General features: G+C 47.9%; 1 protein-coding gene across 11 annotated transcripts in view; it reads right to left on the bottom strand.

Annotated features, from left to right (window-relative positions):
• Nucleotides 1-27,380, bottom strand: part of CADM1 (cell adhesion molecule 1) — a 172,043-nt gene that overhangs the window by 8,695 nt on the left and 135,968 nt on the right. Inside the window, exons 7-12 of one of the 11 annotated variants that reach the window (XM_037409615.1) lie at nt 24,949-25,121; nt 20,826-20,897; nt 10,305-10,337; nt 4,316-4,369; nt 3,232-3,252; nt 2,251-2,331 (exon numbers count right to left, since the gene is read on the bottom strand). In XM_037409615.1, the coding sequence (XP_037265512.1) occupies nt 2,251-2,331; nt 3,232-3,252; nt 4,316-4,369; nt 10,305-10,337; nt 20,826-20,897; nt 24,949-25,121 (434 nt within the window). The remainder of the gene's footprint in view (nt 1-2,250; nt 2,332-3,231; nt 3,253-4,315; nt 4,370-10,304; nt 10,338-20,825; nt 20,898-24,948; nt 25,122-27,380) is intronic. The other 10 variants (XM_037409618.1, XM_037409620.1, XM_037409616.1 and 7 more) reach the window with 10 other exon arrangements.

Here is a 27,380-nt window from a genome sequence, read left to right as displayed (position 1 = left end):
AAGGTTTAGCAGATGGAAGACTTTTCTCCTCCCAACTACTCAATAAAAAGGTTCCACTCAATTCTGTTTTAATGAGGTTTTAAAATATATATATATGCGTCTACGTACATTCCAGCTTCTGCTCTTTTCCCAAGTGGCAGCATCTCAAGATTAAGAGAAAGACTAGGTTGGACCTGGCTGACCGGACTAACTAGTATTTTAAATCCCAATTATACCCACTCTAAAGGCTTCAGACCCATTAGGGTCAAACCATTTTATTTTTACCTTCAGTCCTTGCTGAGCCTTCGGAGCCGGGCCCTGGAAAGGTGCAAGTGCCAGGTTTGGGATGCCCCCTGTGAAGGGTCCCTCCTGCCCACACAAGCATCCTCAAGCGCCCGGAGGCAGCTGCACCTCCCCCATGGCCACCAGCGCCAGAGCGGCCTGGAGCCCGCACCACGCTGGGCACCCAGCCTTCCCGGTGCTGCTAGCGCCGTTCCCAGGATTATTACCACTTCGAACAGCATCTCCCATGCTTTCCCTGTGTGCTCCAGCACCGCTCCCCATCAAGGCTCTCCATACCAACGGTGTTGAAGCAAACGCAGCACTTGGGGACGGAACCCACCCTAATTTGACTCGGGAAAGTGCATGTTTTGGTCGGACGCCTGCTGCGCAGCTGGTCCAATCTCCCGTCCTTGCTCCCCACCTTCCTCCCTGCTTTACTGTCTCTCAACCAATGCCTTGTAACATTTTGGGGCGTCTCTGAACAGCCCTCACCTTGCCCTATGCACATTTGTGCTGTAAAAGCAGGAAACTGATGGAGATCTTTGTGCAAACATACCATAGATGTTAATTTTGGCATATTTGAATTTATCGCTGCACCCCTCTGGGAATTTATCTTCAGCTTCTGGGTGAAAATTAATTCCAAACTATTGATGTAGGCCAATGTGGGTTGAATTTGAGTTGTAACTTTATACACCAACTCCATCAACAGCTCCCGTGCTTCCCAGATGTTAACGTAACATCTGCATCAAGGCAGAGAAAATAAAATCTAAATCAACGTCTTCCAAGGATTCCTAACTCGGCGCTCTTCCTCTTAGTGAAGTTTAGCTTATTAAATAATTAACACACAAACATGACTTCAGCTCCCACATCACAGCTGGTCACGATGGAGGTGCTAATGGCCTCAAGCTACTTGGGTGCTCCAAAAACCTGGTAAGCCCCTCTGCTGCAAGATAGGATACTTAAAGCTAGTGCTAACATCTCCCCCCTGCATCTGCTGCCAGATCTTTTGTGGAACCAAGTTTTCAAAGTGATGGAGCAGTGCTAGGAGCTGGGGTTGGTGGGGGGTGCTGGTGGGCAGGGCTGGGGAAAGAACAGGCTGCTGTAATTGCATGGACGCTGTAAAACACTCAGCCATGATATGGGAGGCCAGAAATCACTGCCTGTGTATGACGGGATAAGCAATAATGTTATGCATTACCTTAGCACGGCATTAAGTGTGCTACCCCTGCTCTAATTTATTGATGGACTGTTAAAGAGTAGCGTTTACCTGTTTGTCATATTGTAATTGAATCTGGACTAATCTAAGCCAGAGAAATTTGAGGAGTTCATCCTTTTCGAATCAATAAGCTCCCCTTCAGTGACCCATTTCAAGATTGCCTCGTAAAAAATAATGCGCATTGTTTTAATAAATTTAATCACTATGACAGGTGCTCAATGTTTCTTGGTTGTTTCTTCAGACTCCTCTCCGCTAGAAAATGGAGCCCCGCTTGCAATCGATAGCAATTGATTCATCAGCATCCCCCCTGAACAAAGGTGCTAATCAGGTTTTGATTAGTTACTCAGACCTGATGCAAAGGCTACACAGGTCCTTCTGGATTGCTCCCCATTTTACAAGATGTGTCCCAACGCCCTCGAGCAAAGCAGAAAGACCGCTGCACACCAGGGGGGCTGCGGTACCTGCGTGCCGAATTAGGGCGAGCGTGTGATTGCAACCAGAGCACGCACCAGCCTGCACATCGTACATATATATTCTACATGCATGCACATGGAAAGCAGTTTGCCCACGTGCTGCCAGGGCTGCATCAGTCCTGTCCGCCAGGCTGTGGTGAGACGGAGAAATGCTGCAGCCGAGGAAGAAACCCTGTGTGCCTGGGCGCAAGGCCGACGCCTTCCGCACCCTATGCTCCCTGCACAGTAGGAACGAGAGGAGGTTTGCGGACACACACAGCTTGACCAGGAAAAGCAAAGACAGCTCTGGAAACTAGCTACCTGGACGGAAGGCAAGGGATGCATTACTTAATTGCACAGTTGGCAGAGCCTCCGTTGAAGCATTTAGCGGGACAGCGGTACCTGAAAGGAACAGCACACTGAGCAAACACCACGGCAGCACCGACGCATCCAGCACAGCGCGGCGCACCCGGGGCGAGCTGAGGCGCAGGCATGCACTCCTGCATCCCCACGCGCCCGCCCGTCGGTACCCAAGGCTCTGAGCGCCTGGTCCCACCAGGGCGCAGGGCAGCGTTCCCGATGGAGAGCTCAGCTCCGGCACTCACCTGGACCACCCGTCTGACAGCCCAGATTTGGCGACCCCAGTCTGCAAAAGGGATCTTATTTTGGTTTCCTGGGCATCTGGGCACGGGTTATGGGATGGAGGGCAGAGTTTTGTTTGCAGGAGAGGATAACCTGGGGCTCCTTCTCTAGTGACACCGGCACATCTGTCTTGGTACCATCACCTTTTGGGTGTCCATAAGCAACCGAGAGAGCAACGAGCAAAATTTTGGAACTCTTTGGGGGGCAGGGGGAGACTCAGTGGTCAGAGCGGGTGCTCCAAAATGGGTGTACGGTAGCGCACAAAGGGTGCTCGCTCACCTGCTCGCTGCAGGCAGCAGCCGTGCTCACACTGCTTTCTGTAAACTTTTGGGGAAATTTTGACTCACGTTTGAGATTCAGAAAAACGGAAACAGCGAGCTATACTCTGAGGAAAAGGCGCCAGCCGTGCAGCTGCAGCCTTGCTGGGACGTGCTGCCCGTGGCTGGCACCGCGTGGGGATGCAGGCACTCAAGGGAAAGGCAGACACCCATTTTGAGGAATTCCTTTGCGGAATTGTTTCCCGTTCTTCTCTTTGGATCACCAAGAAGTGCATTTTTCTTTAAAAAAATACAAATTAAAAAAAGTCATAAAGCTTTTCAGAGCAAAACAATGATCTCCCATCCACACAGTGGTATTTAACAGACACCTAGTGCTTCTTACCTATGAGATCTGGGCCCAGGCCTGCAATAATAATTATTAGTATCGCTCAGGTGTTAGAATACATACCGAATTAATAAATCATTTCTAACCTCTTGGCCAAAGCATACCTATAGTGGCTTACAGGAAGAGATGCTGCCAATTTGATCAGATAAAAGGAAAGCATTTCACAGGATGAGACGAGGACTCCGGGGCGTTCCTTTTTTTTTTTTTTTTTTTGGCATTAGCTTTTGCCCTGTGCTCACACCCTTGCAGGAGCGCAAACCTCCTGGGCAGAGCCCCCCCGACCAGGGCTGCCCTGCAGGAGGGCAGCGGGCAGGGGCAGTCCACAGATATGCTCTGGGAAGAAGGAGCAAAAAAATGGGATGAATTTCTACAGATGCTCTAGAAAAACTCTGGCAAAACACAAAAATCAGAGGTTTAGACTCTGTACTGCTGGGACGACCGAACTCTGTTTTGAATATACCGACTGCATCCACTGAAGATGCTTTTATTTCTTAATCTAGATTACTGCTAATTCGCAAGGACCAGCTATAAGGATGCATTTACATAACTTTCAGTCCAGCACGGATACAAAGAGGTTCAAACCAGTTACTTGGTTTTGCCTCTGCTGGTAAAGCCATCGCCTCCTTTTTATCCCCAGTCTAATACTCATCTGACGAGAAATCAGCAAGCAGCCCAGGTTTAGCGCTGGCTGCCCGCTTTACAGGCGGCTTCGCACAGTACGGCACAGTTGAGCATTTTCCAAACCAAGTTTCAACTCAACCGGTCTCCAAATCAGCATTTAGGAAATTACACACGTGGGAGGGAACCTGCAATGGCAAGTCTCACCACCCTGCATGCCTCCCGCCCTGGTGTCAGGGGTGCTACACAGAAATGGGTGCCAAACCCCCCCCCCCCCCCCCCCCAAGAAAAGGGAAGGAAAATCCCAACAGAAACCAGTGCATACCCAAGCTGCGAGACCGTGTGTTGGAGGAATAGCTACACCACAGCAACTATACAATGCAACATGGCCAAGATGCAGAAATCAGAGTGGAACCATATCTAGCGTAGAAGAGCAGCGGTTTACCTACGTACTAGCCCTTACCTGAGAGATCCCCATAGTCCAGCTCCTCTGCCGAATTGGGCAACTGAGTAAAGCCTTACAAGTAAAAACAAACTCATTTTTCTCTGTGTTTCTTGAGCAACAAAAAAACAACACACTTAAGAACTGAGGATGAATTTCTTGGGGGGGAAAAAAATAATGTGTCAATCATTGCCACCTTCTGCTGGTTTGGGCAGAGTAACTCGTATGATAGAATTGAAATAATTTCCTTTATTATGGACAGAAACATTCCTCAGTCTACACTGTTGGCACATGAAACATGGCATCAGAATCACTCATTCATAACAGCATGCAAAGACCCCCAAACTCTGCCATTTAGTCACCACAGGGGGCAATTTCCCAATTTAGTGTGGCTCAATTTTGGTTCTGTATAACAGTTTCTTCCAATTTTCCACAATCTGTTTTGGGGGAATGTTGACAAGCCCGGCAATTTATCGATTAGCGAGTATTGCGGACTGCATTTCAAAGCTGAAGGCATCTGTGCGTGCAGACCGCAGGCTGCGTCTTCTGCAAAAAAATCTGACAAAAACTCATTTTAGTTTTCCCAAATTGGATGTGCTTACAGAAAAAGCATCTATCCTCAAAGCTGATAAAGCAGTAGGTGAGGCACACTCTTGTGACCACAGCTGGCAGCTAACACTGTCCGTAAAGCTGTTATTTTCTGTTTTGTTTGAGTGTTTGAGGAAATGTTGGGGGGTCCACGGGAGGGCACGGCATCTAGTGGAGTGAACTTCTCAGCACAGGTTACAGGGCAAACCAGTGTCTGGAGGTCACAGAGATCTACTTAGAGGAGGAATAGTACAGCACGAACCATTGAAGGCTGGTACTTGCGATAACTTACTCTCGCTGCTGGCTGCTAAAGCAAATGCATTATCAAAGGAAAAGAAATAAATACAGTATTTCCCATGAAGAGACACCGCCAGCACTGGTCACTCGGAAACCTGGCTTCGTAAGCTTGCAGGCTGCTACACAGGCTAACTTTCTTTTAAACAGCGAAGACGTTAATGCAGTATAGTCGATGCGCAGGCCGTCCCCCATCGGATAGCAGCCAGCAACACAGAGATATATAGAGCTCATTAAAAATAAAACTCATTTTCAGTGACTGCATTTTAAATACGTCAGGTCACCTGGAAGCTATGGTCGGAATTACCTTCTACAGGGGGAAGCCGTTTAGATTAATAGCAGGAATTTTATTTGTGTGCTGCTCCTGGATTTCGGGGAGCCCTCCATGATTTAGGGAGCCCTCTATTTACCATGATATGATATAAAAAGACGATTACAGTTGACTCACAGAAGCACTGGATGTGCAAACCTGGGCTCAGAAGAGGAGCCATTCAACTTTTCTCCAAAATTGCTTCTGTAGAGTCTTCCCTTTCACTTAAAAGGAACTACATGTTCTCAATAATGAAAAAGAGCAATGCTGCATTTTTTATGAGGCAAAATAAAAAATAAAATATTTTTCAAAAGAAAATTTAACAATTCAGTTTCTACCTGCACCTGGTATACTGAAAAATGCCACCGAACAGTATTAAAACCTGTTGTGAGGCATTTTAAATATGTGGTAAATTACTTCTTGATTTTTTCTCATTAAAGTTTCATATCAGCTATTAAAGCCCCTTCTTTTCACTTCTGACCAGAACAAACTCAAAGTCTGCCGCAACCCCTGTTAAATAAATGAAAGCCAAGTTTTCACTCGGCTACCGTTTCCCTCCCGAATGATGCATCCCGGGAGGGTGCACCCGGCAAGCCGAGTAACGTCTCCTGCAGCCTGACCCAGGTGTCCAAACAATGACATCAGCACACCGGTTATTTACAGATTTCTATCGACAGAGCGACACTTTGTGCCTAAGCGTCCTAAGCTACCTCCTGTTTTTGAGGAAGAGACAATTTCTCTTTTGTATCAAGCTGTAAATAAGCAATTAGGGATTCTGTTTCATGCTGCGCTCCGTGGCCCCGCACAGCGATCTTAACATGTGCAGAGAGCTTTGTGATGTTTTATTCAATTGCCCCAAGGACTGGATCTGTAAAATATATTGAGGAATGTGTTTACTATTAGTCACACTTTTAAGTAGGGCATTTTCAAAAGGAAGAAAGGCAGTTAGACAGGCAGAGCCGATTGATAATGCTAATGCAGAAAGTACCGAGGCTTTTTCCTTGCATGCTGTTGCATTCGGCAAGATGTGCGAACTGGCTGGCGCTCCGGCACGGCTGGGCTTTTGGCTTCAGACTAGTGAAACTCATTTTCGGAGACTGAGTGCTATAGGAAAAAGCAACAAGAGCTGAACACAGTAGTGTTAAATGCTCTTGTACAGAACCCTGCTAAGGCCATGATTAAAAATTCATACTGGCCTTCGGGGATGAATTTCCAGCTTGTAAAATAATTTACCTGCTATATTATGGGCAAGGTATTTTCTCGTCACTCTTCATTCACGATTGGGATGCTTTCGTTATTTTAACCTTCGCTCCAGACTTCCTGCTTTGCCAGCTTCGGAAGAGATTTTTTTCCACCCTACCTTGTCATCAGGATGAGCAGAAATCCTGGCTGCGCTGAGGCAGCAGCGCCTTGTTTCTGCCTCGCCGGGGGAGCTGAAAAGCAGCTCTGAGCGTCCCCGTCACCGAGTGTATGCACGCACGTACAGGGCTGCACGCGGCGGGCGCGACATTGCGATGGGCACTGCCCGCCGCCTGGAAAAATCATTCGGGAGCTCTTTAAGCTCTTTGCTCGCAACGGGAAAAATCTGGGGAAAAAGCGGCCAAGTGCAGTCGTGTCTCTCGCTGCAGCCAAGGAGCATCATGTATAAGGTCATGGCTGCTTATACATGTCCTGCTAGCGCAGGGGGCAAAACGGGAGGCGAGCCCCTTGCCCGAGGGGCTCCCCCGAGGGCAGCAGCCCTGCGAAGGCTGAGCTCCCCGGCCTGCCATCGGCAAAGAAATTAAAAATTTGCCCGGTGATTTGGATAGGGGAAGAGGGGCAGGGGAGAAGAAAAGAAAGGGCATGGCAGAAAAAGTGCTGGCTTCCCAGAGCAAGCGGCGGCAGGCTCTCGGAGACGTGACTCTCCCGGCACCACCAAGGTCTGCCCATGGTTCAGCTGCAAAGCAGCAGGGAACTGGATCTCAGCCCCGCCAGCACCCTGGACACCACGGAGGGCCAAATGAGAGGGGAGGAGGCCTTAAGCTCGGTAAACCCGGCTTAGTGCGGTGCAGCAGAAGCACAAGCCTTCCTGCCGGCCATGACCATGCTGTTATTGGAGCTCTGGCAATGAACAGTGCAGAGAAAGGAGAAAGTGCATCAGAAAATTTACAGTTAAGCTCTCATTTTTCAACAAAAGAGTTAACAATGTTCGTGCTTTAAGTCACTCATGCATTGCTGCCATCAACTCCATTCCGGAAGGGAACAGGAATGGCAGGGGCTTTGCTACCGCTTTTACATGCACACACAATACAGGACTCCTTCCCCCACCCAGTCCTCTAGGATACACTCCAAAAAATTAGATGACTCAAAATTCCTTTCCCCGATTGAAGTTATTGTGCTGGTTCCACACTAGCCTTACATTTTGTTTTCTTTGCTATCAATCTCTCTTTTTTTTTTTTTTTCTTTTGTTTTATTTTTTCTCCCCCCAATTCATTTAAAAATTGTTTTTGGAGAAAATCCATTTGGCTGTAGTTCATGCCCATGCATTTCTAGTCATTCACAGACATGCTCACTCCCATTGGACATTGGTAAGAACAAATGGCCAACATACAGAAACACCTGGTATACTTCATACACACTCCAGCAACACAAGCTTGGAAAGAAACCCCAGAGTCTTCACGGGAAAAGCAGCCGCAAGGGCAAGTGCAGGGGGGTTTGGCACAGACCGGCTGGGTTTTAAGGCAGGAAAGTTTGTGGCAGCTCATTTGCCTGGGGTTGCTTGTCATTTCAGCTGTCAGTCTCCTTGCAGCAGCAGTCCTCCCCCACGCAGGTGGAAATATTCAGAGATCGTCCCCGAGTTAAAACCACATTTTTAAACAGCTTTCCCCAATTAGAGTAAAAATGATGAAAGCCATGGAAAACTGCATTAAGCAAATGGGCAAGGGCTGCTCAGCTGCGTGTGTCCTTCTGCATCGGCCACCTTGTGCTGCAGCCCTGCCTTCGGCAATGATGCTAAGCCTTCCCGGCTTGCCTCCCTGCCGGAGATCGATGCAAGCTGCGTGTCTGAAAAGGCTCGCCCAGAGTCTAGAAATGCCATCAGAAGTCACGCTAGCGCACAGCTCCCTGATCTTTCCCAAACGCAGGGCTCAACATCTGCACCTGTTTCTAGGGTTGCCTGAGGAAAACAGGACAAAGGTGTAACGTTTTCCGATACCGCAGGCCACTGTCCCGTCACTGAGTGCACCTGGCTTTCCCCAGAAAATTCCATTAGTAAAGGCAGAGTGCCCTGGTCGATCCAGGGTAGTGCGGAAGACCCTGCACTGGCCGCTCCTCCTACACTGCCAAGGCAGGACAGCCTGCAAGCGCACAGTATGAAGCGCCGGCTGCGACCAGAGAGCAGGAGGTGGATGGAGCCCGGCTGCCCCCCAGGCTGAGCCCCGGGTCCCTCCCGACTTTCCCGACTGCTCTCAGATCCTTCGAAGAAAGCGAAGTGCCAGGCTGGTACTGCAGAGGAGCAGCTGGACCCTCAGCACCTGAGCAGACCTGCAGGGAATTAAACTGCGATGCCATCTTCTGTCGGCTCTTCAAGGCTTTCCCCAGGGCTTAACAACCAGGTGATAAACATTTTGCCTTCATCTGACTTCCACAATCATTAGCGTAGTGCGGGATGAGATGTCACTTGGACTTTTACTTTGCTGTGACTTTCATCACGGTAGCTACAAGATTACCCATGTTGAGTCTTGACTTTAAACATACATAGGCAGATGGGCAATGTATGGAAAGCAGACACATGCCTGACTGCTTCCTGATTTCGGGTCGGGTGGGAAACTGCACCCAGGCAGGTAAGTTATTTGGGACAAGAACTGCACATCCCTCCACTTGATACGGCGCATCACCACTTAACCACCCCTTTACTTGGTCCTCCCTTTGCCACCGCCCAAGAAATGCCTCGTTGGGCATAGGCAGGAAAAAGAGGCGGTTCTGCCTTGCGAATGTCTGTCAGTAAAAGAAACAGTCGATTTATCAGAGTTAAAAGAAACCAAAATAGCAAACTCAAATATGGATTAGCCTTAATTAAAATCGTCAGAGGTTTTGGTTCTTTAGCTGAAAAGCAAGCTTGTGCCAAAAGCTGGTATGTTCAACTTCCAGTCTGAAATGACAATCTAGGCTCGCTTTGAAACTGTAGGAAGCTAAGGAAGCTGTCAAGCTGTTAGCTAGACTGCCTTGAGCAGACGAGAAGGGTTAGTTTGCTAGACTGCTATGCTGATAGGAAAGTGTTGCTATTTGTTTTCTGAACCTCCTTCTGCAGTGTAATAATGCAAGCTTCACTGCTGACCTCTGCGGCGAGCGCTCCTCTGCAGAGCATCCCCAGAATACCCAATGCTGCTCCACGCTGGCAGACCCCCTGGACCTTAGAAACTCAAAAGCAAAGAAGAACCCTCAAGATTTCAAGCAGCTCTTAAAAAATGAGATTTCTGTTCCCATTTTCAGAAGCTGGATTTCTTCTTCGTGCGTGAAGCAATTACTCCAGTAATCAAGGTGAAAGGAGAATCACTCACTTCCTTGGCGCTGCTCGGACACGTACACCGTGTCCGCGGGGCTTGGGGGCTTGGTGCTTGCCTGGCACTGGAGCAGCTGGCTGCAAAGCTCACAACAGAAATGACAAGACCAGACAGACTTTCCAGCCTTAAAAATGATGTTATATTTATGAGATCAGTCCACCTGAAACATGGTTTTCCCTTGAAGACTACACATTTCCCTTTTTTGCTTCCCCTTCCCAGGCTTGTCTTGCCACTCAGCAGCGCTGAGAAATAAGATAAACAGGAATGTGATACCAACCGTGAACTGCAGGTTCTGTCGTCGCCGTTGTGTCTACACACAGGAACAGAGGATTGGAGGAAGGGAAGAAACAGGAGGAACAGCATGCAAAAAAAGGGAAAATGGAAAAAATGGAACAGATAATATATGAGCAAGCTTTCAAAGAACATTGCGTGACAAGCAATAATAAAATGAAAGGCAAAAAGCATTTGAAGTGAGTTGCACTGTTTAGAAGACATGCCTCCAGTTCAAAAGCTATGAGCCTGAGGAAAACAGTAAATTTTTCTCTTTTTCCAGGACCTTGCCAGAACATTACTGGTGGTTGCAAAGTCAGGGGAACGGGAGACAGGCGAGAACACCGACACCAACACTGTAGTTGGTAGGGACCAAAACAGAAGCTCAAGACCAGAACAAAGAGCTGACACCCAGAAAACAGTTTTTATGCATTCAAACATTGCCTTCACCAAAGCCCTAAGGGCCAGGGGACAAGCTGCTCCCACCTCTTCTTCTGTTCTGTCTGATGTCGGGAACCCCCGAGCACATCAGTATGTGCCACAGCCTCAGAACCCAGGCCGTCCTGGAGGTGGCAAGTAAATGTTCAGAAGCAAAGAGGCTGCTGGAAATCTCCCACCTAGTTCCCAAGGCACAGGTGGCCCTGTGCCTTGGCTATACCAAGCCACGTGCCTGTACGATGCGCAAGGTTTTCAGCACAACAAATGTTCCCCTAGAACTGGCAGATGGACGTTACCAGCACCGCTGCTGCCACAGCTAACTGGTTAGCAGCTACTGGTAATTAAAGTATGCTGGGGTTTATTTTTTTGGTTGTTAGTCTGTTAGTATGACTTTGCACATATTGCACAGCCCTGGAAATTTCTTAGGGGTTGGTGCCCTGCCAACGCAGAGACCCTTCATCCCTTCACGGGTGTTTGCCACAGGCAGTTTTAAAGAGTGACCCAAATCTGCTGTCTTTTTCTAACTGTGTCCTGTGTTACTTCTCTACGCCAACAGATCTAAACTGTATTTATCCATGTTATCCAAACTACCGGCTTATTAAAGTTGTCAAAAGTCATCTACTGTTCACGTGGTTCTGTGTGCTACGTGCTGCCTCCCCCCAGCAGAGCTGGAACTCTGCAGACCCCTACCGGCACCCTCCAGCCGACAGCACAGTCCCAGTTTCACACAGCTCTACTCAGTTTGATGTAGGCAATGCTTCAATGACTCAAATGGTACGAGTAAGTGCAGAGAAGCACTCTACTGTGTTTAGTTCTGCAAAGCAGCCCCGAGCTTGAGTTTTGTAGCAGCAATAGACAATTCACATTGGCATTTCCCCTAATTGACATGCTGTCTGGAGAACCCTAGGACGGGTAGTCCTCCTGCACGTTCAGAGGCAGCAGTGGGGAAAAAGGAGGAAAAAAAAAAAAAGGAGGACCCGTTCCTTTGCAATTTAGCAGAGGACAGCCCAGGTCTGAATTTCTGAAGCACCAGTGAAGACAAGAATCATACAAGGAATACACATTACTTACAGATACAAGGTCTACATGCTTTAATTATGAAAGCAAAACAAATAAACCCTGCACAATTTAACAAACTGCACCAAGATTTGCATAACAGATTATCAAGCTGTCATTAGCCTGTTCCCACTGCCAACATTGACTGTTCTCGTCTTGGCAATCAAATCTAACACACGCTTAAAGACGCTAGCTCTTGTTCTCCGGCTGGGAGCTCTGGTGGAGGCTGCAAGGGAAGCCCTCCAAAGCAGAAAGGGAGAACAAGAGTGGGGCTTCTCTTTGTGTTTGGGTAGCAACCCCCGAGCGATGCCCCGTTTTAACCAAGCAAACGGTGAAGGGGAAAATGGTGGTGAAGGTGGGAGGGAGGTAAGGTTGTCATTTACAAAGGGTTGTAAAGCTGGGTATTAATTCCTGAGATGGCATCTATAAATAGTCTCAATTTACTGTCTTCCTGAAATAAAAAAAGTTACGTCAGCTTTTACACTAAATAGAGAATCTGCTGAAAGCAAACTTGTATTCACGTGCTGGAAGAGATATTAGTCAAGAAACAGTGCAAACTGGACAGTGCATCTCGCTTCCCCATCTGGGGACAGAGACCAACAGGTTACAAAAAATAAAGATCTCAAGCGGTTGTAAGTGCGAACAAATATCCAAGTCAAACAACATGTTGGCTGCAGCTGGAATGACAAAGTTATGATTAGCAAATGGGTTGGATGGTTGCAATAGAAACACAGACCAGTTGAAGTTTAGAGCGAGTTTTCTGGAAGTCCTTTTCAATCCCAGAGTCTTCTTTGAGAAGATGCATTGCATACACACGGTGTGCCGAAGAGGAATAATCTCATGTTAAAGCAAAGCGCAGAATGCCCCCCCCCCGCCCCGACACAGGCACACGACTACAGTGGTTGCACGGCAAAGGAGAGAAAAATTGTCACTGTTGCTTTGGTATGAAATTAATGAATACGGGTAAAACTGTGTGCACACCAAACTCCACCACTGTTCTGCCTTATGCAGGAAGGAACAGCCCCAGCCCTGCAACCGCTGCTGCTAAGACAACCTATAATTTTAAAATGGATTGGCGAACTTTAACCGTGGTTTCCTGAATTGCAGGTACGTTCCATTGGCTTCCACTTCACCCTCAAGAACAGCCTCATTTATAAACCGGACCAGGCACACAGAACCCCAGAGATGAGGCTTCTGCCCCATGTCCTAGAAGAAAAATCATCTTTCCTCACCAAACACGGACCAACAAGAAAGTCCTCAATATGTCTCTGCCTTAACTTAAGGTTGAACGAAGCCAGTGAATGGCTTTGCCATCACCAAAAAGCACCGTTCTGGTCCTGAGCCATACGTGTGAGGAGCAGCCACACAACTGTATGAAGCTGATGCTTATCATTTAAAATGGTAAGCTGGTGCTGAAAAAAGGGCTGTGTTATGAGATATGGCAAAGCAGAGAGGATGCTGAAAGCAGATAAACAGAGAGGCTCAATGTGGTTCTTTCCATCTCAAGTTAAAGGCTTCCTTCTCTTCCTGATTTTAATCAGGAAGACAACAAAACGTGCTGTATGGGGAAAAGTAAACCAATGCAACGGCCTTTCAAAATCTACGTGTGCATGAATTCCCCAGAGGGCAGGTTTATAATTAAAGAAGGTACCTGAGAAAGGAACCACTGGCCTCTACAAAGCTGCATGTTCCACTTTATCGTGGTTTCTTTTTAGCACTGGTGCTACGAACAGACTTCAGCCTGGCCGGCTCTGGAATGAAGACACCAGCGCACATCGCCCTGCGATACAGACGGTGTAACCTGCCAGCTAAGACAACTCAGATGACGCCCAAGTTTTAGGCACTCGCTACTTCATTAGGTAGCTACACAAGCGTGCATAACACATACACACACATTTATAAAATTACTGCATGAAAGCATCTGGGCAACATTTAGTTGAGTTACGAGCTCTGCTGCTAAGCCTCCTCATTTTCTCAAATGGATTCTCTCCAACCTCAAACTGTTTGCGGAGTGTGACAGACTGGGCCCTTCAAACTCGTCCATAATAAGTCCACAGCCTCAAACAGAACGAGCACGATGGAGGAATATTAAAACCCCCACAGCAAAATTAAACTCACCAACTTGAATGCTGGAGCTGCAATGCTGCAGCGTTACAGAAGCACATGATACACTGGAGCTTCGAAACACACAGCTATTGTAAGGGGAATTACAATAGCACATCAACACCCTTATTTTTTTAAATTTAAAGACATATTAACCAGTAGAGATATCTATTCCATCTACTGCTTTTCACATTGCTCTCCGAACTGAAAACAAAAGCCAATCTGATGACTTATTGTTACATCCGAGCTCTTATTCTTAGTATTTTTCAGACTACTCCACACTGACTGACCAGGGCAAGCAGGAATTCCTTGCCGGCGCTGCCTTCACAGTGGCCTGAGGGACCGGTGTGCAGTATTACCAACAGGATCTCCACTCTCTTTCAGGTCCTTATGGCTACTCCAAAGCCCTACAAAAATCCCCGCCGTTCCCAATGAACAAACCCCTGTTGGACACAAGCAGAGACGTTCCATTTCAACATCACGAGAGAGCAGTTTGAGGGGCAAAGGAGCCTGAACCCCCCGAGTGACAACGCACAGCAACCCTCTCCCTTGCTAGAAGCTCCTCGGGAGGATGGATGACAACGCACTTTGCATTACGATACTCTGTGACGATGCTCTGTAAAGTGGTTCCAGCTTGCTGCTGAAGGCTTTTGTGTATGGGCATGTTGCAATGCACCCCAGAGACAGTTTGATTTGCGGACCAGATGTTTCACAAAAATAATCACAATCCGTATGGAAGTTGTGTGTGACAAGAACAAAAATATCCCGAAATTAGCGCTGCGGCTCTGGCTATGCCTTTGCATGTTTTTCCATAAAGATCCGCGAGGACTGTGGTTTTGTTTCAATACCAACCTTCAGAACGACAGAGCGGCCCACGGTTTCAGGCAGGAGCCACAACAACCTGCTGGGCAGGCAGGGCTGCTCGCTCCCACCGCTCTGCCAGAACTGGGAAGACCTCAGGTTCAGAAGGCATCCCGCCACGCAGCCAGGCACTGCGCAAGCCCCGACCTCTTTTGTGCTCTGCCCCAGCCAGCTTACATTGCCGGAGAGGGGACAGGTCCCCCCCGCCCAGCTCCCTCTGCCCTCGCTCCCCTAAAGGCATGCCTTCTCTGCCCCGCAAAACGATGGTTTCTGCACCGCTGACGCCACATCACCACTGGTGAGACTGGACATGACAGCAGCCTGTCTGCTGCTGACTGGACACGGTACTAAAAGACTGAATTTGATTTCGTTTTATTTTCTGTAACAGGCCTGTCAGCTACTCTCTCTTCTTTTATTCCCTTTAATGCGGTCACATCCTGGATGAAAATGTCAGAAGAGTGCAGTATCATCTTTAAAATTAACTTGACATTTTACCGGGGACATGCAGAAGCTTCAGCAAAAAGCAAAAGTTAAATAATAAATAAGTTGGGGGAACAACTCCTGGGGCTGAGTCCCTGCGGTGGCACCGAGCACCTTGGACACGTGGCAAGCTGGCAGCAAACCAGGAGTGCCCAGCGGCTCCGGCTCCCTGCCCGCTCCCTGCCTGCTGCACGGGCATCTCCAAAGGAAGGGGTGCTTGGAAAAGTGGGAGAGACAGCCAGGACCACCGCCACCTGCCTTTGATTTGACTGGGGAAGAAAGGCATTTCCTATTTACGACTAAATTCCACATGACCATCAGTAGCAGCAAGCACAAGCAACCATACCTGCTTAGATGCAAAGCCCGCGATTCTGCTGGTGCATACGTGCTTCAGTAATCCCCACGCTGCCTCTTCACCTCCCACAAACCTACTGTAAGGTAATTTGAGCAAAGAATGACTGTTATTGCACTCTTCCCCGCCCACCACCTTTTCGGATTACTGTTGGAATAAACGCCACGCAACTGTAGCTTTTCACACAACCAGCTGTAATCAGAAAAAGGAAAAAAAAAACCTTCTGCTGAGGATAAAAATCATCATTTTCCTCGTTTGGAGGAAGTTTTCTGGCACACGAATTTGGAAACCTGCTACATTCTTTCTTCTTGGAGACTTGATTTCCATGTATTATTTCTTAGGGGGCTGAGATGACACAAAAATGCGTCTTTTAAGAGAGTGCCCTTGCCAAGCAGACAGAGCTGAAGTAGTGACATGACCCCGGTCCAGGGCTGATGCTCAGACTCAGCATCAATTAACAGCTCCTGCTTTGGAGCTCGCTGACTTCTGAGCACTGTCAAGTCAACCAGAGCTCGCTCACTCCTGGTTATGAAACCTCCAGCCTCAAGATGGGACACGGGAGTGCTTCCACAGCACAGGCTCGGTGCTCACGGCTGAGTCCACCGGGCAGGCTTGAGCACTGCGGGTAATTCCGAAGCTAAACCCACCACCCACGAAGTTTCAGCCCCCTGAACACACACACGCACCTGCTGCTGTCTACTCGAAGGGGTCAGCGGGGTTGGAGAGGCCGTCGTGGGACCTGTCAGCCTGCCATCAGTGCTGCCGCAAGACGGACCACGGGGGCTCTGCAGAATCGGTAGCAGCCACTGCAAGGGTGGAGATGCTAGGAACGTGCATGCATGCGGCACCCCCAGGCCTCCACCGAGCCACTGCCAAGACACCTGCCTGATCCATCTGCAGAGGAAGCGCGATAAATGCCAATCTGCAGGTACAAATCACGCTGCAGATCCCGGGGTGCGGAGGTGTTATGTGAAGGCAGCAAGAGGATGCTTGAAAAGGCAGGCTAAATCGCTCCGCTCGCACCATGCCTGAAGATGAGGGCTTTGCTATTATGAAGAACCTTTATCTCCCAGGAAACAACAGCTGTCGAAAACCAGCATTTCAAGGAACGACTCTAGGGGTAATTCAAATTATGCAGTTTGCTCCGCTGTATCATATTGTACATCTTAATGAACAAAGCCACAAGGACAATTTGAACTGATAAAAAAGGGCTTGCCAGCGATAACAGCTGAAACACCAAAGGACGGTCAGAATATCAATGCAGTTGGAGGATATATGAAAAAGATCAAACTGTCACGCAGGAAATCTTTTCAAGCACCTACACTGAAGCGACAGCGGAAAAGCTTTAAAGGTCGCGCTGTTTTGGAAACTTTACCGCTGCTCAGCTTTTCCTTCTCCTGGAAAAAAGCATCAGGTTAGCTTTTCCTGCCCCAAACCTCCCTGCCATAAAACTGCTCTATGGGCTCAGTGTGCCTTTGTAGATCAAGCCTACAGCAGCAGCGATGCAGGATTAGGACCTGTCAAGCAAGAGGGGCCGATAAAGGGACCCTCTGCTCTGGGCATGGACCCGGGTGGGCGCGAGAGGGCCAGGAGCACGTGGGGGAGCCCACTGCACTCTGCAGGCACAGGGACCAACAGCCACGGGCCACTGTACCCCCGCACGTGGCTCTGGCGTCCTCTCCTGCTTGTGGCACCTGGCTCCTGGGCGCTGAGCAGCGCCCATCACGCTCACAGCCAAACTCCTCAGGACACGGATGAGTTTCCATGTCATATCGGAACACGTTTAGAGTAGAAATACCGCGTGTAAGCAAGTAAAAAAGATGCCTGTCATCAGAACCTGTGCAAAAGGAGTAACTCGCCACGCAGGCAGTGGCAAGTACAGCCCTTCAAGATTCCTCTGTTGGATAGTTTTAGTAGGAGTAAACGAATCCAGAACAAGCTCTGTCCAATAACTCAAAAGGACTACTTCCAAGAATGTAATTTTCTCAGGGCAGCCGCCAGAGGTGACAGCACACCTACAACCCAAGGTTTGGACACAGAAACTGTTTCAGTGCAGGCCTCTTTCTTTTTTTATTTTTAAATTTTTAAAATGTTTTACATTTTACATTGTTTATTTTTGAATTTTCAATATTTTAAAAATTATTTTCAAATTAAAGCAAGACAACTGCTTTTGGGAACTACTCTATGGTTTCAGGGGACACAAACCAGGTCAGTATAACACAAGACAGGGGGGAAAAGGCAAAATAAACCAGACTCCAAGACCCCTCATCCTAAAGAAGGGTTTTCAAGCCGGCTGGCTGGCAGATGACTCGCGCCCAGCTGCCAGCAGAGACAAGAAACACCCCGTCTGCTACCAAAGCGCTTATGTCGCCCTAGAAGAGTATTTCAGCATTTTGGTGATGATGGGAATTAAGGTATCAATTGTCTCTTGAGGCTTTAAAAAGTGTTTCAACATGACTATGCTATGTAATTCCAGAGATTATGTTAATTTGACCTAATTTTTTCCAGCTACAAAGTCTCTAACTACTGAGAAGCAGAAGTTTCTGCAGCTTCACGCTGCCTGGCTGCTGGCTGGAAAACACACGCGTGCACGTCCCTGCCCAAACAGGGGAGGTGAAGCCTCAGCTGTTGTTCTTTGTGGGAAAAGCACACGGAGCTTGTGGGCAGATGTGAAAACACACATCAAGACGACTCAGCGTTAGATCGGTGTCAGGGAAGAATATAAACATTTCTCTTATCAGCATTAACTAATCTTCTGCCTAAGTATGCTGTAGTAAGCAGTAACTGCTGGAACCAGTGAACAATATTGCATTTTCATTACATTTCTAGCCACTTCAGCAGTTCAAAGCCAATACTGAAAAGCATGAAGGAGGCAGTGGAGACCCACCTGGGTCTTGCCAACAGGCTGCCAGCAAGCTGTGAAGTTTAGATACTTCATCATTGCAAACAAAAGGGAGAGAAAAACATCGGGTGGCCGCACGCGCCTGACCCCAAGGTACTTCTGCAAGGCTGGGAGAAAAGCAACCCCCAACGCTGCTTGTACAGGAAACCAAGAGCTGCCCGTCACTGCACTGTGTGGGCATCTAACCCTTTTCCAGTGCAGCCGTACCTCCCCGCGGAGCGGCACCCTCACAGTGGGCAGTGCCCAGGGCTTTGCTCGGCTCTGATGAGAAGTGACTGAGGGGCAACGGCTGGAAAACTGTCAGGCCAGCGGGTCCTGCCTTCCTGCAAGCCTGCCATCCCCCCTTCTCCATGCTGGAGGATTTCAAGAGACATTTCTTGCAGCTTGAGACACACCACTCAGCTGTAGCTGTGGTGGTGCTGAGCATCACCGACCCAGCCGTATGGCAGAAACCCTGCGGGATCCACTAGCAAACCTGGGCAGCACGACACAGCAGCCAGACCATTGCTTGAAATCAGCTGGGGGAGGGGGCTTGGCAACAGCCCTTTCTGACTTTGAGAACCACCCACAGCCCCTTCTTTAATATGAAAAAGCTAGAAAACCACTGCAGAGGAGAGCCTAGAAGCCCAGAGGCTACTGAAAATTCATGATCAATCTGCAACACTTGGAGTTGAAGAGCAAACAACAAATCTGCTATTTATTATGAACACGCACTACTTCAGAGCCCGAGATGGCAGGTGAGGCTAGCACGCGCTTTGGAAGCCAGTCCCAGGGCGATCCCCGAGATGACAGGCTGATAGCAATCCATTTCCCAGGAGAAGGACAGTCGTTAACATTTGCAGCCTCCAAAATTAACTTAACAGGGTCAATCAAGTGTCAAGACAAATTCTTCCTTTCAGCCTTCCCAAATTCACTGAAAGCATTAACAAATTACCGTAAAACAAAAGCAAACTGTATGCACGTCCATTTACACCAAGACACATGGGACTGTGTTTCTCTGCAAACGGCTCTTAAGGAGACTCTAATAAAGTTTAAACCTACTCTGAAATGAAAGCTGGTTAAGTTAAGAAATTAAAAAAACAGAACTGAAACAAAGTGACCAAACTGCAAAACGGGAGAGTGTTCACGGTAGGGTCTCAAGCATCCAAACTTGGGTGCCTGGAGTTCGGTTTTACTGATAACCACCTGGAAAGAGGAAGACAGAGAATGGCAAGGTCTGGACAACACGATGGTGGATGGCAGACGGCGCACGCACAGTGCGCATTAAGGCACGTTGGGAGAAAGACTTCAATTGCTTGTCCATGCCAGCGGAGTCTGACTTGGTTGCAAAAACCTCAGAAGGAAAGAAGCCACAAAACACCCTGAGCAGGACAGTTAGAGTCAGCTGAGCAACGTCATAAAAGCAAACAAAATGTGAAGGCATTTACACAGGGGATGGTTTACAGCAACAATAAACGTTATGCCATTAACTATTCAATGGTCCATTCTCACCTTGGGTTTGTCACCTCCACCTCCAAAAAAAAAAAAAAAAAAGAAAAAGAAGCAAGCAAAAGCAAAAGCAGCAGTTGAAATAGAAAAGATCAGAAAATGACAATGCAAATGGTTACAAATAAACCTGAAAGGCCTTCCTTATGAGTGGAGAGAGTCAGGTCTAGTGAGGAAGTATGATGGATGTGTGTAAAAGAGAGAGGTGACTTGTGATCAGCTGGTTGTTTTTATTAATATTTTCTTGCAAGACAGGGAAAAACTCACAACGCTAACAGCCAGCTCCTCAAAAAGGGTCCTACAGGTGGTGTTCGGCTCAATAAAAAAATGACTGGTGGTATTCCCTTTTCCGGGAGAGCGAGGTAGAGGACTTAACACAGAGAGAGACCAAACATCCAGGCATGAGAAAGCACCTCGAGTCACACGAGGTGAATGAAGTTACTGAAGACCAAACTTTCTGCTTCCGACTATAAAGTTGCTCACAAATTGATACTAATGGGGTCCAGGCTGAAACAACTGCCCGTATTAAATGAGTTCTAAGGCTGTGCGCATCCTTCATTTGAAAGCACCCAATATTAGCCACCAGTAATGGAATTAACAGCTTTTCCTGCCACAGCAGTTCCCGCATTTCCGAAACACCTGCAGTAAGGACGGTCCAACCCACTGAACTGCTGGACCAGGACTTGCGCTGTACAGTGGGTGTATTCGAGAAAACAAAACCAAAAACAAAACCAACAAAAAAACCTGCAAGTAATTAATTTGTTGTTTTTCCCCAGGCTTCATGCTCTGCTTATATACATAAAAGACAATAAACATTCAGGACATTTCCAATGGTTATGAAGGTACCATACCTGTGATGGTGGTAGGGATGGTGGTGGTAGTGGTGGTGGTTGTTGTGGGAGGAGGGATAGTTGTGGGGGGATCTGGATAAAATATAAAAAGGAAAATAATAAAAAAGCAAATTAAGAAAAAACCAAGCAGAACACAACAGCGGTCAATCGTGATCAGAGAGAAACAAGGACGCTAAGAAGCAGCACGGCTGTCAGGTACCTGTCCTCCTCTAAAGCCAGGTGGGGGCTGCCCAGCTGGCTTTAAGGACAGTGGGCCAGATCCTCAGCAGCCAGGCACGGCTTCGAGCTGAACCTGCACCGCCAGAGCTGCGCGCAGGCTCACTCGCGCTGGAGAATCTGGCCCCGAAACTCTTCCCCCCTTTTAGCCTTCTACAATGCTAAAACCAAAATAAAATAAAATAAAAAAAACCCCAGCATAAATTAGTCAATGAGAAAGAGAGAAATGGAATGGGAGGCATAAGAAAAAAAAAAAATCAACGCCACACTTTCCACAACAAAAAGAACAGTTCACATGCACAAAGAGAGACACGGTGGTGTTTTGCTGTTTTTTTTCTACATATACATTTGAACATCCAGGAGGGAGGTCTGTGTGAGGGGCCCCCGCTGCGCTTAACAGGCTCAGTATCAACAAGCACATGAATACATCTCACTTTCTTCCCAGGGCCATTCACTTCACTATTCTTCCTCTATGAATACACGTCAGCAGGATGTTAAGAACTACTTCAAAGATAGCAATAGATACAAAGAAATGAGAACATCATTAATAAATACAAGGTATGAGAATTTTCATTGGTATCTTTTAATATAAAAAAAAGTCAGTATTTTTCTGATAATTTCAGCTGAACACTCTTGTTTTGGCTACTAGGGCATCGTCAATGAGAAACACGGATAATGGGTGTGTTTCTCTTCGGGACAGATAACCACTGCTCAGACACACTTGGCCTGTTGAGACTCCAAATGCCGCCGCTTTTCATAGTATTTGTGTTATGTACAGGGGCACATCCTCATCAAAATTACTGGGCAGGAGAAGGTAGATATGAGAAGATGTAAAAGAAAAAAATATGTATCAATGCCCAAATGATCAAATGATCAAACTGAACGCGCTAAGTAGTCGGGAAGACTTTGAACTACGGATTCGTTCGGCAATAATAGAGCATGAAACGTTTCATGGGCTTTTGATTGTAGGTTTCCTCTACTGCATGTCAACTCTTCATCACTAACACATCTGCTACTCTTTTTATCTCCAAGTGAGCCCTCTCAGATTCCCTAATTAAGACATCTGAACTTTAATTATATGCTGCACCTTTATTATCTTCCATACAACTTCCCAAAAGTTAAGACACATTACCTCAGAGTTCACTTCACTGCAAGCGCTTATTTACGGTTCTATCATGAGCAGTTAGTGCCCTTCCCCTGCAGCTGAAGCATCCCCTACGCTTTGACGGGGCGCTCCTTGCTCGCTCATGACATGTAATGTCTCCCCAGGAGCAGTGGGGACTGCAACCGCTGAGGCAGAGCAGAACGAGGGGAAGAAAGTCCCCAGCCTTTCACTCAACCGCACGGGGACGATGCTATGCAGCAGGCTCTCCCTCCATAAAAGGAAAAAAAAAATGTTTTTTTTTTTTAAAAATTGCACCTAATCGCACTAGAATTTTCTACTAAATATGCCTGCCCACTCCCACGGGGAGGATAGCGTGAAACGCATTTTACAAACCAACACGTTTTCGGTGCTTGTCAATGCGACTGGACACCTCTCACGCCACGCGCACAGCCGCGGAAGGTGCGTTAAGCACACACGGCAGTGGTCACTTTGCCAGCCCTGGCTGCCAGGCGCCATTTGCACCCTCTGGCAGGGGGGCTATGCCAACCCCGGCTCTCGCGGACGTGTACCAGACCGCGGCTCTGCTAAGGCTATGGCTACTCCCCTACGGTAGCCCGGGCACGAAGGGACCGTGCCCAGCATCCCCCCGTTCCCAAGGTAAGGTGATCTGGGAGGGACCTGCACCGACAAGCGGCAAGGCAGAGGATGAGCAGTGAAACACGTTCCCACCAACTTTCATGCCACGCCTACAGAGACACGTCTGCAAGGATGCAGATTCCAGCGCTGCTATAATATTGGCTGTCTCACAGCGGGGAAAGGTGCCAAGGGCTGGAGACGTAAAGGCTTTCCCTGGACAAGTGGGGCAAGAGCAGCACACTCCCTGGCAGTGGCAGCACTTTCCCGCAGGGACAGTTGGAGTTCGGTCCTGTACCAGAAGGCTTCGGATGATGCCCACAGCCCAACAGCTTCCTCCACACCAGCAGCTCTGGATCTCCCCCTTTTAAATTCAGGGTTAAAAGGATTCTTTATGCCATCCAAAGTGCTGGACCCTAGCGGGATGCTCCCAAACGAGCAGAAACTGAACGCAATGGGGATGCAAAACCCTTATTTGCCCTTGAGCTCCTGCCAGACCCTGAGAAGCCCTCCCCCTACATGGCCAAAACGTCTCCCAGGTGCCTGAACTTGAGTCCACCAGTCTGCAGCCCCTGGGACCCTGCGTCTCCTTTAAAACAACATGGTCTTGGCTCTCCTCCTGTGGATTTAATCCCAAGGGGGAGCAACACCGAGGAAGTCCCGTGCAGTCTAGTTTTCGCCCACATCCAAATGGCAGAGTAATTAAGGAGTGCGAGAGTTACACTGAGCTCTAAATCCCAGGGCAGTAACATTGGTGAGGGTCCATCTGGCACTCACTCCAGCCAGTATGTAAAACCATGCAAAGAATGCAAGCACCTCATCCACAAGTGCTGTACAGGAGCAGCTTTGCATCATTTGAATCTCATGGGGAACTGCCTCTGTCCTATTTCAACTTCTTTATTCTCCACAACATTACATTGGTGTTTAAAGAAACAAGTGAATGAGTTTGGGTTTTTTTTCCTTTCCACACCATGAGCATACAAATTATTCCATCACAAATGCATACCTGACTTCATTTTGTGAACTGAAGCCTTTTGGAACCACCTGTATGATGTGGCCGATGATGAGCTCAATTTCGGCTCAAAGCTGTAGCTTTGGTGTTTTCTTCAGCCTTCAGCCAAGTTTCTTAGACTGGGCTTAAAACTGCTCACGTGCAAGTGGCATTTGGACAGGTGATGCGACATTCCTGTCTATGGATTTGGATCAGAGCAAGTACAAGAGAATTCGGACTGCACAACTTCAAGCAGCTGTTGCATGGAATGAACTTCCAACCAAAGCAAGTTACGGTCCGGTCCGAGCAGAATCACAGAATCGTTTAGGTTGGAAAAGACCTTTAAGATCATAGAGTCCAACACCCACCACAAGCGTAGCCCAGCCACACAACAACCACTCTTAACAGATAGATTTCAAATATGCAGCCCAAGGGAATTGCTCATAATTAAACTGGGGGATCACTCTTCAAGTGCCTACTGAATCTTCATTATATGCAATGCCTTGTGGCGGGAGCACAGGGTTTAAAGCAATAGCAAAATAATGCAGAGGAACTGAAGAATTAAAGTAGGTACTTAACAGCACTTTAAAAAGATGCTGAGGCATGTTTTAGTGCCTGCTCAGCCACCACATATAGGCTCAAGGCATCTAATTCCTCCAGTTTATTTACTGGTTTGTAATTATCTGGGGATGCTGGCTGATTCTTTGGTAATTTAACTTGCTAATAAAAGACCTAGAACCCTCCCGCCCTGGACCATTGCTGAAGACACTGGAGAAGGTATTACAAAAAAAGGAAAAGGAATTCTTGGAGAAGCCCTAGGAGAACTCTGTCAGGCCAGAGAACTTGGCAGTTCTCCCCATGCCCCTGCTCTGGTTTTTCCTCAGGCTTCCCCTGCCAGCACAGGAGTGCTGCGGCAAGCCCACCGGGACAGCTCCGGAGACCGGAGCCTGCCGGACCCTGGCACAGGCTCTGCACCTGATGCACGACACCGAGAGTCACAGAAGCAAAACAAAAGGTTTTCCAGCCCCTACCCCAGCCCGGTATAAGGTAGGTGTGTCAGGAGCTATCTGTAAATCTCGCATCAAGCAAAATGTTAACTTCTGTCAAAGCTTTCAGAGCACGGTATGTTGCAATTATGTGTAAATGAGTCTAGAAGAACGGTGGTTTTTCTCACGTACCGTATACAAACAGCATGTAATCCGCATGTGATTTCCCCACCGCGTTTGAAGCCTCACAGCGGTATGTACCATTATCTGTTTTGTTTAGGTTACTAATGAGAAGGTTTGAACCAGACACTACAACGTGTTGAGGCATCTCATCATCTACTCTTAACCACCTCATGTCCGTAGGCCTACAGAGGAGGGAGAAAAAGAAACAATCACATTACTATTTTCCTATGGTAAAGATGGCATCTTCAATAGTTCATCCACAGACAGAAAGCCCAAACCAAGAAAAAACTGTAAAGAAATAACACATACTTTTTTTTGCACTAGTCAAGCCCGGATGCTGTCGGGCTTCCTCAATTTAAATTTATTTTAACCCAACAGGAAACTGTATCCAGACCTTAAATTTTCTGAAAACACTAATGCAAGCAGGAAGAAAGTTCATTAGTGGTTAATCATTTGCTTATTCAGTAAACCTGAAATCTTTGAGGCTATGGACTACACGTGCATCCACAGGGTGCTCTGAGTGCAGACCTGGACAGCATGTGGCAGAACAGGTACATTTTAACAGGTTTGAACCCTTCCACAAAGCGATGCGATGGACCTGTTTAACCTTGGTGGTGGCCGTGCCGCTCGCTATGAGCATCTCAGCTGTGGGAGGAGAGGAACACCTTCCTCCTTCCCCCAGTCCCTCCTGGCCAACTGTCAGCCTCTCTCTCCTGCATCCCTTTGCTAGCGGAACCAAAGTGAGCATCACCTTTGCATCATTTAGGGAATTAAATTAGCCTGTTGTGTTAGAGCTAGTAAAGAAGGCGAGTGCTGCAGGCCTTGCGGGGTGTGTGTGGTTTTTTTGGTTTGCCTTTTTTTTTTAACTTTAAAAGAATTAGAAAAAAAATTTTAGATTTATCATCGTCTTTAAGCAGCAGTAAGGGGACAGATCAGCTACTCCTGAGACAGCCTTCCCAGCAAGAAAAACACAGCATCTTTCAGGGTGACTCAACAGCAAGCTCTTAAAAGGGGAGCCTCACGCAGGATGACAATTTTCAGCCTGCCCAGTTCCAGAGTCTGCAAGTCAGACTTCGCCAGGAGCTCATACTGCTGGAGGCATCTCACAGCTCAGACTTTCCTTAGCATCCAAATGGGAGACTCCTGTTGTGATGCAGAAGCTGCTAAAGTTTCAATGTCCCAGCCACCTGGGTATTGGCTGCGAAGCTGAGAGCTGGTTCTGGGCAGGGGCTCGGCACCCTCCTCCCCGCCGTCGGGCACGCGGGCCATAGCACAGGCAGCAGAAGCTCCTGGGAGAGCAGAAATGCAGTTTAACCTCAGTAGGGTGGGAAGGGTTTGGATGCTCCTGGCTACAGTTACCAAGAGGCTGTTTGCAGTTTTTGAGTCCCAGCGTTTCACACGCCACGTGCGCTACGTGGCAGCCTGCTTCCAGAGACGTGTCTCCCCCTGCCTGTCCTAGCAGTGGCCAGTTCAGCATCCCCCCACCTCTGGGGTGGGGAGGGGGGCGACAGAAGTTGCATCTAATCTAACAAAATACCTGTACGGGTATCAAAATGGAAACTTCTATTCTCTGCTCTTTTGTTTTCCTCTGAGCTTCCCTCCCTCGATGTTTATAGTGCCAAATTTCGCAGAGAAATGGTTTCATTTAACTGGAGAAACATCCCCCTTCATCTTAAACCTCTGAAAAGGGTTTTATGAAGCCTCTTTGTATTAAAAACATAGAGCTAAACACAGCCCATTATTTTCCTGTATATTTTCTTACGCTTTGAGACACACAGGTGAAGTGACCTTCATAAGCGGATTCCTAGCACATTCTTAGCATCACTGTAACGTTAAGTTAAGTGGCATGCTGCTGGGGAGATGTGTCTGTTTTATTTAATGTGTGTATGTCTTATTCATAGCCTGGAAGGAGGAGGGGGAAAAAAAAAAAGTAAAGAAGCCTATTCATTAAATTCCCAGACGATGGCAAATGGGAGGAACTGCAGTTACCCATGAGAGGAGGAATGCAAAGGGGCTCTGACAGACCGAGCGGGGATTAGATCATAACATGGAATTCAGCAGGGGACATGCCAGTCTCTGACGTAAGGGGAAGGAATCGGCCTCGTGCGGAACAGAAGGAACTGGGAAGCAGGAGCCACCAAAGCGATGTGGGAGAGCAGGAACACTGCTGCTGGGGGGGGGGGGCGGTGACAGCACCCCAAGCCCCCTCGCTGTTGAGTGCTGACACCCTGCCTGTCGCTGCCCACAGCGGCGGAACTGTCAGACTGGATGGCTTCCAGTTCGACTGCACCTGCATAGCTCCTCTGCTCTGGGCACGCTACCAAGGAGGCGCTGACAGACATCAGGGATGTTTGCAGAAATCTTATGAACATGACGAAAATAAAAGAAGATAGTAAATACTTGACAGCCATAAATCCAAGTGGAAGAGAAAGTATTTAAAA

The sequence above is a fragment of the Falco rusticolus genome, chromosome 16 (assembly GCF_015220075.1).
Source record: "Falco rusticolus isolate bFalRus1 chromosome 16, bFalRus1.pri, whole genome shotgun sequence".
Lineage (NCBI taxonomy): Eukaryota > Metazoa > Chordata > Aves > Falconiformes > Falconidae > Falco > Falco rusticolus.
Note: the sequence above shows the minus strand (reverse complement) of the source record. Positions and strands in the feature narration are given on the sequence as shown.